The 13,248-nt window shown below is 41.3% G+C and overlaps 1 protein-coding gene across 1 annotated transcript in view; it reads right to left on the reverse strand.

Moving 5' to 3' along the window:
- The window catches only part of Col24a1 (collagen type XXIV alpha 1 chain), a 265,455-nt gene that overhangs the window by 235,011 nt on the left and 17,196 nt on the right, over positions 1-13,248 (reverse strand). Inside the window, exons 3-5 of the mRNA XM_052178477.1 lie at positions 8,202-9,625; positions 3,155-3,208; positions 349-402 (exon numbers count right to left, since the gene is read on the reverse strand). Coding sequence (XP_052034437.1) covers positions 349-402; positions 3,155-3,208; positions 8,202-9,625 — 1,532 coding nt within the window. The remainder of the gene's footprint in view (positions 1-348; positions 403-3,154; positions 3,209-8,201; positions 9,626-13,248) is intronic.

Here is a 13,248-nt window from a genome sequence, read left to right on the forward strand (position 1 = left end):
AGCAAGGATAACACAGCAGGACCCTAATCTTAAACAAACAAATAAACAACAAACAAAACCAAAAACATCCTCCTGTAGACCAAGTAGCATTGTGTGTATAAAGGACAATGATGCCCAGAGGCAAGCGCCAAAGCAGAGGTCATGGAGGATGCTGCCCGTTGGCATGCTCCTCATGGCTTACTTGGCTTCTCTCTCTATGCTATCCAGGGCCCCCTGCCCAGACAATTCTGTCAATAAACCATGACCCAGGACTGTCAGACTGTCTATTTCCCAGGTCTATCCTGAAAGGCAGAGAACATTCTTCTAAGATGTCAGGAAAATGATGTGAGCTCTTCAGGATTTACTTACCTTTGGGCCTGGTGGTCCAGGCAATCCAGGATTTCCATGTGGTCCTGGAATACCCTGCAAATAATGAGACTGCCTCATTATTCCTAGGACAGATATAAATAACAGGATTTCTTTTCACGTTCATACAACTAGTATGTAATATAACCTAATTAAAACAAATCATTGAAAATAAAGCAAAAGCTAAATTTTCAAAGTCATGCCTTCTGCCACTCTTGACACTCTAGCCTTGGAAAGACCAGTTACATTATTTAGACAGCAAGATGGCAGAGTCCATACTTTACATCAGACAGTGCCTTGAGGCGTGGCATTGCCCACCACCTCTGTCCCCAGCACCCAGCTTACTGTGCCATCTGAGCTGTGCAGTTACAAGCCTAACAATGTGCGATAGTTTGGTTTCTGTGCCCCTCAACCTGTGCATCCCTTTCTGCAGCCGAGCTTTGCATATAGGATAATTCATTGACTTTGCTACATCTTTCCCAGTCATTGGAACCCGTTTTGTTCTGCCTTCCTTTTAAAACCTCGGACTCATTTTCGTAAAGAATCATCTCTCTCCTGACAAATCTGTTGAAACTACTGTACGTGAGATCTGCAGCATGTTGCCGCCAAGCACTTCACACTGTTCTAATGCAGCATGTGAGCACTGTGGTGGTTCACCTGCATCAGGACTCATGCTATTTAGTTTCAGGATTAAAATGTCTTTGAAAAGACACTCTTTATCTTACTAGTCTAGTATCCCATCAGCACCTTGGGCATTTGTCAGTGTGATTGGTTTGCACTGATAAATTATTATAATCGGATTCCATCCTCTATGAAGCTAGTTTGCACCTTGAACTGTGCTCACACTTGACATTTCTTATCACTAACTCACGTAACACCCTCGAGAGACGGCTACTGTGTTCTTACTTATGAAGGTGAAAGACTAAGTTCACAGAAACAGTGAGCCTGGATCTGAGTCATGGTCTCCTGAGAGCTTCGAGGTCTGCAGGTCCTTGGAGGGTTTTGTACTCTCACCTGGGTGCTCTCTAGGCATACATCTTAACACGCAACATAGAGCAAGCATTGCTTGTCTCTTTAGGGGAAAATTGTTCTAGAAAACTCGGTGATGACACTGAAGATACCTCTAACAATGAAACTAGGGAGCAAACACTACACAGTCCATGGCGCTGAGATCTTAAAAAAGCAAAGGAGGTGGAGACTAATGAATGGACCATTGTTGTAGACTCCAAGGAAATGGGTTTAATCCTGCTTCACAAACTCAGCACTGCAACCATGAGCCGATACAATGGCTTTAGGGAAAACTTGTGTCAATTTTTCAAAGAGGAATGATGTGTTGGCTGTGGCCAGATAGGATCAAATTTAGGGAGAGAGACTTTGCAAAGCTGCCACTTTCATGGTAGAGAACTGACGGAAGGAGATGAAGTTAGGAATGCACCTGAAATAAGTAGCTCACGAAGCAGACTGTCCTCTCCTTAGTGTAGGGCAGGTTGGGCAAATAAGAGGGCTGGGCATTAGAGAGCATGTGTCCCAAGTCACCCTACTGGGAGTAACAGGCTCAGGGTGAAGAAGGAATGGAATCAGTACAGAGAAGGCTGTGAGCAGAAACGCAGGTTCCAATGTCTCCTCACAGAAGGTGGAGGGCTGACATGACAGGGTCTAATCTCTGGAAGGCAGAGATTAGACAAAGACTGGAGGGGATGCTGTAGGGTATGAGGGAGGGTGTGGGGGAGGGTATGAGGGAGGGTATGGGGAGGGTATGGGGGAGGATATGAGGGAGGGTATGGGGAGGGTATGGGGGAGGGTATGGGGAAGGTATGAGGAAGGGTATGGGGGAGGGTATGAGGGAGGGTATGGGAGAGTATGAGAGAGGGTATGAGAGAGGGTATGAGGGAGGGTATGGGGAGGGTATGAGGGAGGGTATGGGGAGGGTATGGGGAGGGTATGAGGGAGGAGATGGGGGAGGATATGGGGAGGGTATGGGGAGGGTATGAGGGAGGAGATGTGGGAGGGTATGGGGAGGGTATGGGGGAGAGGATGGTAAGGGAATGAGGGAGGGGATGCAGGAGGAGGTGCAGAGGGGCCTGATAGGCCACTAACTTCAGAGTTTCAGAGTTTCGATGCTAAAAAAGCAGCTAAAGCACAAAAGCCTCTGCCTTAGCCTTCAAGTACATAATCATTTGGTGTGAATCTAGAGAGTGGAAAGTAATGTTTTACAGCAACTTGGCTTTATATTCTTAGTACATTATAAATTGGGGGGGGGTGCAAAGAAAGTTGATTACATTAAACCCATTTGCATCTGTCTTCATGGCCCATGATTCTTTTTCTAGTTTATTGAAGACAGACTTTCTCAAGCAAAAATCTCCATCTATTTCTCGAGGATTGGAGGAAACTAATTCTAACAGAGCAATAAATCTTTTATGGAGCCTGTGTCATGTGAGAAACTGCTGCTGCTGCTGATCCCCGGGGCAGCTCTTTCCCTTCTGTCGTTGGCTCCAGTATTTCCCACTCTGCAATCCAGGAATGCACTATTTAAGGATGTCTGGTCTTCTTCGTTTCCTGAACAAAGCTTACCTTAGAGCATTGGTGTCACTCTCTAACTGAGAAGCCAAGCAGAGCGGCCATGACTCTCTAAGTCTGATCCTACTCCTTGGATATTTTCACAGAGTTCTTTGGCTGTAAACAAGGCTGCAGCGGAGGAGCTAAGCGTAAAGATGCAGCTTCCCAGAGGACGCACATCCTGCCCAGAACTCGGGGTAAAACCACCCTGCAGTGTTTACCAGACAGCGTGAAATGAAGTCCATCTACTCACCCGCGGGCCTCTCTTGCCTGACGGACCTGGGATACCCATTGGACCAGGGGAACCCTTGGGAAGCAAACATTAAGGCATTAGACAGGATAAATAGTAAGCATGTCTTTCCTCACAAATATTTATCCGATTTCTACTCCATGATAACTCCTTTTGTCTCTTTCACTTCCTCCAATTCCCTGTTCCCAGCTGACAAGGATGTTAAAGCAACATGAATCCGTCACCCAAATCAGCACGGGTGAGCTGAAGCTCTACCTCTTCTCCTCTTTAATCTGGCCAGAAATGACAGTGGGAAGTCCATGGCTTATAGTTATGCTATGCTATCTGGCTTCTACACAGAGCATAACTAGTAGTTTTGTGCGTGATTTTTGCCTAAATTTATTTTTATTATGGAAGGAGAAATTCAACATAGAGCTGGAGCTCAAGCACAGTTGGTTTTTGTTTGCTTGCTTGCTTTGTTTTTTAACACACTTCAAAAGAGGACTTCAACTTGGAGAAAGGAAAGCGCTAAACATTTTGTGTTCTTTTAAAAGAATTATAGTAATAACATGCAACAATGTGACCTGTTCAATGACGTGCTTCTTATAAAGGCATAATAGAGCTGTCTTTTACCAAATGTGACATGCCAGGACCTCACTAATAAAGACAGATGACTTATAAAGCAACAGTGGAGGGAGAGAGAGACAGCTCGGTGGTTAAGAGCACTGGCTGCTCTTGCAGTGTCTCTTTAGTTCCTAGTCCTCATGTGGTGGTTCATAACTGCTTCTGACCACAGTTCCTGGCTTTTGCAAGCACCAGACATGCATGCAGTACACTTACAGAAATGAATGTGAAACTCATAAACATAAAATAAAAATAAATCTTAAATAAAGAGGATGGAATCTTCAGTGTGGGAAAATGTTTGCAAAGCGTTCATCACGCCAGGTAGCAATAGAATATGTAAGAGCTGTAGAAAGCACAGGACAAAATAATCTCTGAGATTGGACAAACCAACTATGTGAACACTTCTTGAAAGAAGGTATACAGGTGCCTAGTGAGCATGTGAAAAAGTCTTCAGCTTCTCTAGTCCTCAAAGAAATGCAATCAAAACCACAATGAGGTATTATCTCCCCTCAGTTATTTTTTTCTAAGATGTAAAAACAACAACAAAAACAAAACCCAAATACAGAAAGGATGAGGAACAGTACAAATTAGGCTAGCAATTATAGGAAGCAGTGCGGACGTTCCATACCACCTAAAAACAGATCCTCGCCACTTAGCTATCCCCTTGCCACACACACACACACACACACACACACACACACACACACACACACACACAGCAAATGAAGCCAGCCCAGGAGAGGGAAGCCAGCTCCTCCATGCTTATCATGACACTGCCGGCAAATAATGAGAGAGTTAATCAATCTAGGTCCTCACCAGGAGATGACCAGATAGTAAAATATGTTAGGAAATACAGGCAAGGCTATATTATTCACCTGAACTCCTATCACCTAACAAGGGTGGAGTGGGAAAACTCAGAAAAGCACCATGTATTTCCACTTGAGTCTAGAATCTAACATTATAAATATAGCAGTCTAAAGAAGAGAGTAGAGTGATTTGGAGAGGTTAGGAGGAGGAGGCATTGTACAAAGGCACTGTTACAGAGGTAAGATGCGTTGGGTCTCCCAGCACAAAGGATGACTAGTTTACAATAACTATATATATATTTCATGAAGAGCAGGCAGACAGAATTTGAAGGTACTACACACAAAAATTGATATGGAAATAAATGTACCCAATACCTTGATTTTAAGTATTATTGGATCATCACACTGTGAATAAGTATATATGTTAAGTGTCTATAGAACTATAAATTTAAACATTCAATATGAAAGAACTGTAGAGATACAGACAGTAAAATATAATCACACAAAAGTGGGAGCCTGGCTGGGCCACAGGGCTTGCACAGAGACACTAGAAAGTAAAACAAATCTGACACCATTCATTCTCCAACTAGCACTGTGTAATCTACCTTCTGTTTCCCGCAGTCTTGAAGATGGACTCTCAGAGCTCAGCTGTGGCCCTGTCGTCAGAAGAAAGGAGAGATTCCCCACCGACACTCAGTCTCTGACTCCTTCCTCCGCAGCTCTTTCCCTGGCTTTTGTAAAAAGCACAACATTTCTCTCGGCACGGGTTTCAACTACTCTGCTTTCTCCTATAACCAGAAAGCAAGGTTTCCCACTGCTCTGGTTCCTAACCCTCTCACACAGATTTTTCTTTGAAAATACTATCCAACCTTATCATTTCAACTGCAGTATTGACAAGGAGGGCTCTCAAATTTATGCCCAGGTCTTGACTTCACTTCCTCAGACCTTTCATCTGAATTACCCATCACCTCTTCTTTTTTGTCAACCTCTGTCTGCTCCTGTTAAGTGGACAGATTTCTATCGCTACTTTAAATATTACTATCACTGTCTTTTCAGTCTGTTAACCTTAAATCCTGACAACAATCTCTAGTTCCGTATTCTTACTTGGACCATAGAGCCAAGTAATTCCGAGCTCTATTATACATCTTCTTTTGGAACATCTCCCTTCCCACTTTTACCTCTGCCAACCCAAATAATGTCTCAACCACACACCACCAAGATGGCACCAGGAACTGCCCATCTATTCTGGGTACCAGGGCCAGACTGAGTTTGCTAAGTTGATATTCTTACTTAGAAACCTACAAAATCCCTGAAAACAACTCTACAATGTGACACCCCCTTGCTTGGGTTTCACCTCTCGTTATTCAGCCAACTGTAAGAGTCTAGAGACAGAACATCTGTATTCAGACCCCAGCTGTATTGTTTACGAGCCATGGTGCTATTGACAAGACAATAAAGTCCCCTGGCCTTCAGCTGCTTTCACTGAAACGTGAGGACAACTGGACTAATGTCACAACGCTCATCAAGAAGGCACATGAAGGGCTAGTGAGAACCCGTGCACATCAATGAGTGGCAGTTACCATTGTGTCTTTCCCATGTTAAGAAGGGAAATCTGCCTCTCTCATCTATATTTACTTTTTAAGGCCCAGTACTATGTCATTCTGTCATAAGAACCTGCCACAAACAGGGATCCATGCTCCCCAAATCTTATTTTTACCCTACACTTTTAGTTTATGAGATTATGTCTTTCAGAAGCATATGGTTTATTTTAATGTTTTATGTGTGTAGTGTGTGTTTTCACACTCATGAGTGCAGTGGCCAGAGGTTTCAGATTCTCCTGGAGCATGGTGGTTGTGAGCTGTTCAAGGCGGATGCTGGTCACTGACCTGAGGACAATGGCAGTCCTCACTCTTAACACTGAGCCATCTCTCCAGCACCCAACAGGATGCACCTCACTTCACCACAAGGTATAGATAGATACATATGGATGTTAATTTTCTTATTAAAATGTAGGTTCCTTCAGAGCAGACACTGTTCTGCTGCCACAAGCTAAGCAGAGACTGAGGAAATGTGTGCTGAGCACATGATTGCTCTGCAAATCAAGATGGAATAACTGCTTGGGCCTCTCCAGAACAGACCCGGAGGTAAATGCTTATCCCACTACATTGACTTTCTGAGGAAAGTAAGTGGCCACCTATTTGTTTATTCTGGCCTCTCAGTAATTAAACAGTACCAATATGATATTGTTATTTATAATCACTGCAAAGAGGGAAGATACACCCATACACACACACACACACACATATGTATATATGTATATAAATGGATGTATTGTAACCTCCAACAGTTTGCCTTAGGGGGAGTTTTGAGAAAACATGGGTTGCCTCAAGTAATAACCACAGGGAAACACAAGCCAAGTCTATGGCATCATCTCACCTTAGACCACAGTCTCAAAAACTCAACCAGTGACTCGAGCTGTGTTTTCATTAAGTAAAGAAGTATTTTGATGGTGCTAGAGAGATGGCTCAGCAGTTAAGAGAATTTGATGTTCTTACAGAGGACCTGGCTTTGATTCTCAGCACATACAGGGTGGCTCACGACAGTCTGTAACTCCAGAAGACTTGATGCCCTCTTTTGGCCTCCCTAGCCACCAAACATTCATGTGGTACAGAGACACATGCAAAAAAAAACACCTACCCACATAAGACAATTTTAAAATGTGCCTTAGGACATAGTAATTTTTGAAATAAAATTCTGAAGATATACAGGCAGATTACTTAGGATATCCAAATACCGACAGCAAAACAAGCAGAAACAACACCAATTTCAAATGAGGTTTTAAATAATTTTAGAAATTCTCAAATGTTGATCTCCAGTTGTACCTGCATAAGGGAAGAATTTCAGAACTGAAAAGTTCAGACCAATGTTTCACAAACTTGTTTGTATATTATTAGATTGACTTCGGTTCTCCACTGATAGGTTATCTTTTTCTTTCCAAAGTAGGTTGGTTGGCTGAGTATTTTTATATAAGATAGGTATAGTTTATATTAATCTACTTGAAGTTGGCTACATCATTACAGAGATAATGAAATATGTTATCTGAAGTATGTTATACATTCATGGAAATGAAAATATTTCACTGAGAATGATAAGGGTATATGTTTTCCCTACCAGTTGTCTACAAAACAATGTTTATCTAAAAACAAATGTACTCTCCTGATCCATTTGATATGATTTTGATAATGGAATACTTAATTGATATATTCATTATATTTTCCTTAATCTAACTTTTATATATAGCCTTTTAACATTGAGTGTGTGCTTTTGTTTTTTTTTATTAAAAAATAATAAATAAATCTATGCTTTGCAGTTAAATTCCTGGTTGGATCTCAGTTGAATTAGAAAACCCCCACTACTTTTCTCAGAATTAGTTAACTTTCAGCCTACCAATTAAAAACAAAAGTGTAATTTTTGGCTGTGTTCTGGCTGATGTATTACAATAAGTATATCATCCACTGTAGCAAGGTACATTTCTTAAACAGAAATGGTCTGTCCTGTGACGTATGGTCCAGATACCTCTTTGAAATACATGGTTAAGTTAGTGGGTTAACACATGATTTACAAAGAAAAATCCAACTTACGGGAGGTCCAGTGTCTCCTTTTGGCCCTCTTAGATACTCCATGTCAAGCATTGTGTTATAATCCTCATAATAGTAATAGTCATAAGGCTGGGGTTCATAGCTCTTTTCGATGGGATTAGTAGCATCAGGGTGAAATTCCCCTTCCTTCCTCAGTTCAAGGTGGTTATCCACCGAGGGCCCATGTATCACTCTGTACAAGGTGCTGTTTAAGATCCGTTCCATTTCCATGAGCTCATTGGTGTATATATCTGCTGTGACAGCCTTCTTGAGGTTAGTCATGGTGTCTTGATTCGTGCCTGCAATGCTGGATGAGGCCTTCTTAGGTGAGGGCAGGCCAGCTGCCTCCTCATGTTGGGTGATGTTGTCGAATCCAGCAAAGAGAGACTTAATTCTCTCCTCTTCGTTCATTCCTGCCTCACTAGGGAGATGATGGGTCACAGACAGGGTTAAATTTGTTTCTTCCTTGGTGGTGATTTCTTTAGCTTGAATTCTGTAGTTTGGGAGAGTCACAGCCGAGATATTTCCTGAATGGAAAGAAGTTAACTGAGCCCTTGGTGTTTGGAGCTCTTGGCTTCCATGCACTGCAACAGAACCTTCACTCCTGTTGTTTGGAACGCTTTCGCCATCAGTGAACGTCTCCTGTGGTAGTTCTGTTTCATCAAATCCTTTGGGCAAGGGAGCCTGCTCTGTGAATCTCTTCTGTGGCAGTTCTGTTCCAGCAAAGTCTCTGGTCAAGGGAGTGTTCTCGGGGTGTCTGGTGGGCATTACTGCTGTGTGAGGAAGGCTTCTTTGAGCTTGGGATGGGTCTGTTCGGGGGCACTGCTGTTTGAGGTGTCTGCAATACTCAGCAGATGCTGCTGTGGAAGGCATGATATCCAGCTGGCACACTGTTCCTTCGAAGTGGACAGAGCTGTCAGTCATACTTCCCAAGGTAAACACACTGTGAAAGTCAAAGGTCTGAACTTCTGAAGTCGTCCCTCCACTAAAATATCTCTTTCCACATTCAGCAAACATGGAGACTATGTGGTGGTCAACAGTGATGGCAAGTGAGTGCCACCGCTCGTCGTGGACACTGTAGTTGAAAGTTACTGTTTGCTTTCCTCCGACATGCACTATTAGTTTCTTAGGTAGTAGCTGCACGCCAAACTGCAGCCTGTTGTTATTCCGAATGCTGAAGAGAAATGCATTGTTCACTTTGAACGATTGCAACGCGATCAACACCGTCAGTGGCTGTCTTAGGCTAATGGGTAAAATGTTCACGAGAGGTGACTCAATGTAGGCATTATCTGTTAGAACGACACCGAAGTCTGTTAAATGGACCCCCTGAGGTAATGGTGTGGATGATGATGACGGCACGGCTGTCACCGATGACGTGTATCTTACATCTCTGCCTCCAAGGCCTAGTTGCTGAAGAATATCTATGCCTGGGAATGAAAAGAGAGAAAGGTAGGAAGGAGCTCACTGTTATGTATTCATACAGATATGTGAGTATAAAAACAAAACTTTCTTTACAATCAATATAAAAATGTTCTATCCACGAGCAATTTCTAGGTAGCAAAAGCTAGTGAGAGAGGTGTGACTGTCAATAATGTGAATGAAGCAAGTATACTCATGAGCATACACACACATACACACAAACACACACATATACGTACACAGATGCATATGTACACATATACAAATGTGCACACACAATACACATACATACGCATTCATATGCATATACACAATATACATACATATACACTCATGCATGTGCATATACACAATATATATACATACACACATGCATGTGAATACACAATATACATACATATACACACATGCATGTGAATACACAATATACATACATATACACATGCATGTGAATACACAACACACATACATACACACATGCATGTGAATACACAACACACATACATACACACATGCATATGAATACACAATATACATACATACATACATGCATGTGCACACACACGCTACACACACACATCCACGATCACTATCTTTTATGCCTCCAAGTAATTTAAAATCAGTTGACCTCTTTTGATATTTCTCATGCTATTAGGATTCTTGCCATTCCACTGTAAACACACATTCACACCTTCTGAAATGTCACTCACATTCTGAACTTATAACTGAACCTTTAATGACAGTCATGTTAAGGTGAAACTGGGAGCCCACTGTGACAGTAATCTATACCTCACAATCCTCTTTATAAAGTAATTTCATATGAGCACTTGAATTCTAATTTTCAAACTTCTTGGAATTTAATCTCAGCGTTCTGTGCCTAAAACCTTAATAATATAGCACACTTTTTGTCTCTGTATTTCCTCCCATGGATATTTTGTTCCCCTTTTAAGAAGGACCAAAATATCCACACTTTGGTCTTCCTTCTTCTTGAGTTTAATGTGGTCTGTGAGTTGTATCTTGAGTATTCCAAGCTTCTGAGCTAATATCCACGTATTAGTGACTGCATACCATATGTGTTCTTTTGTGATTGGGTTACCTCACTCAGGATGATATTTTCTAGCTCCATCCATTTGCCTAAGAATTTCATGAATTCATTGTTTTTAATAGCTAAGCAGTACTCCACAGAGACTGAAGGAAAGACCATGCAGAGACCGCTGCACTTGGGATCCATCCCATATACAGTTACTAAACCAAGCTAATAGAAGGTGGAACCTTATGAAAGGTGATTAGGTCACAGGGCTAGAGCCCTCCTGAAGGGCATCTGTGCTCTTACAGGGAGCCCAAATGCAGCTGCCTTGTTCTTCCATATGAGGCAAAGCAAGAAGTGAACCACAAAACAGGTCCTCCCCAGATCTTTCAGTGCCTGTCTTATGCATTTTAGCCTCCCAACTGAGCTCTGTTGTGCATATGCTGTCTAGTTCACACTATTTACCATGGCAACTTGTGATATATGACATATGTATTTTGGTTTGCAACCATGGTTTCTGATTTGTAGCTTCCTCCCCTAGGGAGAAATTCTGATCTTCCCAAGATTTTCAGTGGCCCTAAAAGCATGACCTGATTTGCTTTGTCTGATATTGAACAACAATATGAACCAAACCAGTACCCCCAGAGCTACCAGGGACTAAACCGCCAACCAAAGAGTACACATGGAGGGACCCATGGCTCCAGATGCATATGTAGCAGAGGATGGCCTTGTTGGGCATCAAAGGGAGGAGAGGCCTTTGGTTCTGTGAATGCTCAGTGCCTCAGTGTAGGGGAAAGTGAGGGCGGGGAAGCAGGAGTGGATGGGTGGGTGAGCAGGGGGGAAGGAATAGGGATTTTTTGGAGGAGAACTTGGGAGAATAGCATTTGAAATGTAAATAAAGAAAATATCTAATATAAAAAAGAAAAACAAAACAAAACAAAACACCTTGGTAACTTTTCCAAATCCTTGAGGAATGCAGGAAAAGCATTCAAATTTGCTTTGTTGTGAGTCTTTCTTGTCTGTCATTTTCAAGTTTCTCCTCAGTGATTTTTACCCAGTTCATAAACTCCTTTCCAATATTTATTATGTAATATGCATTTCCTGTAATATAGCTTTGATATAACTGTTAATTAAAAAACTATTGTTCATTATATTATTGCCAGGAGAGACCTGATTGTCTCTCCCTCAATTGTCTTCCCTCCTGGAAGACAGGTCTGTCTGACTCACTATTGAGCTACTATTTCCTTGCAGAGAGTTCTAGAATTACTGAATGAATGAACTTCTCCCTCCACAATCCAATCAGATTTCATGTTCACCTTTAGAGTTGCGTAGCTTTCCATGCCATTCATTAACTAATGAATGAATCCTTTCTTTAAAATATAGTGAGCTTAGTCAATGGCGTGATCCTTATGATCCCACTGGTTAGACACCTCTCATCTGCATTTGTGTGTGCTTGTAAGAACCTCTGCATGGATTATTACATATTTGGAAAAGAATTATAATATGTAAAGAAAAATAAAAATGTTGAAATTAACTAAGAATATTTAGCACTATTAATTTTCCTGTTATAGCGAAGTAGTAGATATTTGACAGTTTCTTTCTATTCGTTGCAAAGAATGAAGCCTGAAGAGACTCTGAGTCCCATGTTGGACACTATGCATAACAATGAAATAATTACAGAATATTAATCATGTGTACCCTGGTACTATATTTAAAATGCTTTCTCACAGAGATGTGTGCAAAACACTATCAGCTGTTAATGAAGTAGTTATAATTTTGTAGCAGTTCTAAAGGACATAAATGTTTGTATCTAAAATAGTATATGATATTAGATCTCAAACTTTTCCATCAAAACATTCTCAACAACAATGCAGAAATGTAAGTTCTATTAGAGAGTCCATGGCCCATTTTAAACCAAGAGTATATAATTTGCAAAAATTCCCATTATTCTCTCATGTTATTTCAGTACAATTAATGCAAAAATTTCATTATAACCTGCAACATGATTTCATATGCAATATAAATTACTGACCAGCTAAAGTGAGTAACTGTACTTATCACCAATCTTGAACAGCACTCACACTCTTGAAGTATGCTGTGTCAGTCTGTAACTTGAGGGATTGCTGCCCAGTGCTCTCTAACTCCCAAGTGTGTGTGTGTGTGTGTGTGTGTGTGTGTCTCTGTCTGTGTGTCTGTGTGTCTTAGTCTCAGGAGGAAACAATGGAGGAATGTTGCCTCTATGAAAATTAGTGCTTATCTCTATAGTATATATTACCATAGAGTCTGTAAAATACATTGTTCTGTAAATCATTCTGACATAAGATAAATCTCTAATGGGATATCAAGGGTTAGTCTTGTCTTGGAAAAAATCTGCCTTGCAGGAACGTCTCTGTTTCTAGTAGTGATTTGACCTTATGAAAATGAGTTCTTATTAGGAAGAGCATGAATCTAAAAAGTTAAGAGTGGATATGTGTTCTTGATATCTCCTAGGTACTTCAGTGTGCTTCCTCCTATTTTACTGTATAATAGTGTTTGTAGTGAATGACTTGAAAGAATTGGATGCTTTTGAACAGTTACCACTCAGTAAGTTCTCCGTTGATGAAC

Source organism: Apodemus sylvaticus, chromosome 4 (assembly GCF_947179515.1).
Source record: "Apodemus sylvaticus chromosome 4, mApoSyl1.1, whole genome shotgun sequence".
Classification (NCBI taxonomy): domain Eukaryota; kingdom Metazoa; phylum Chordata; class Mammalia; order Rodentia; family Muridae; genus Apodemus; species Apodemus sylvaticus.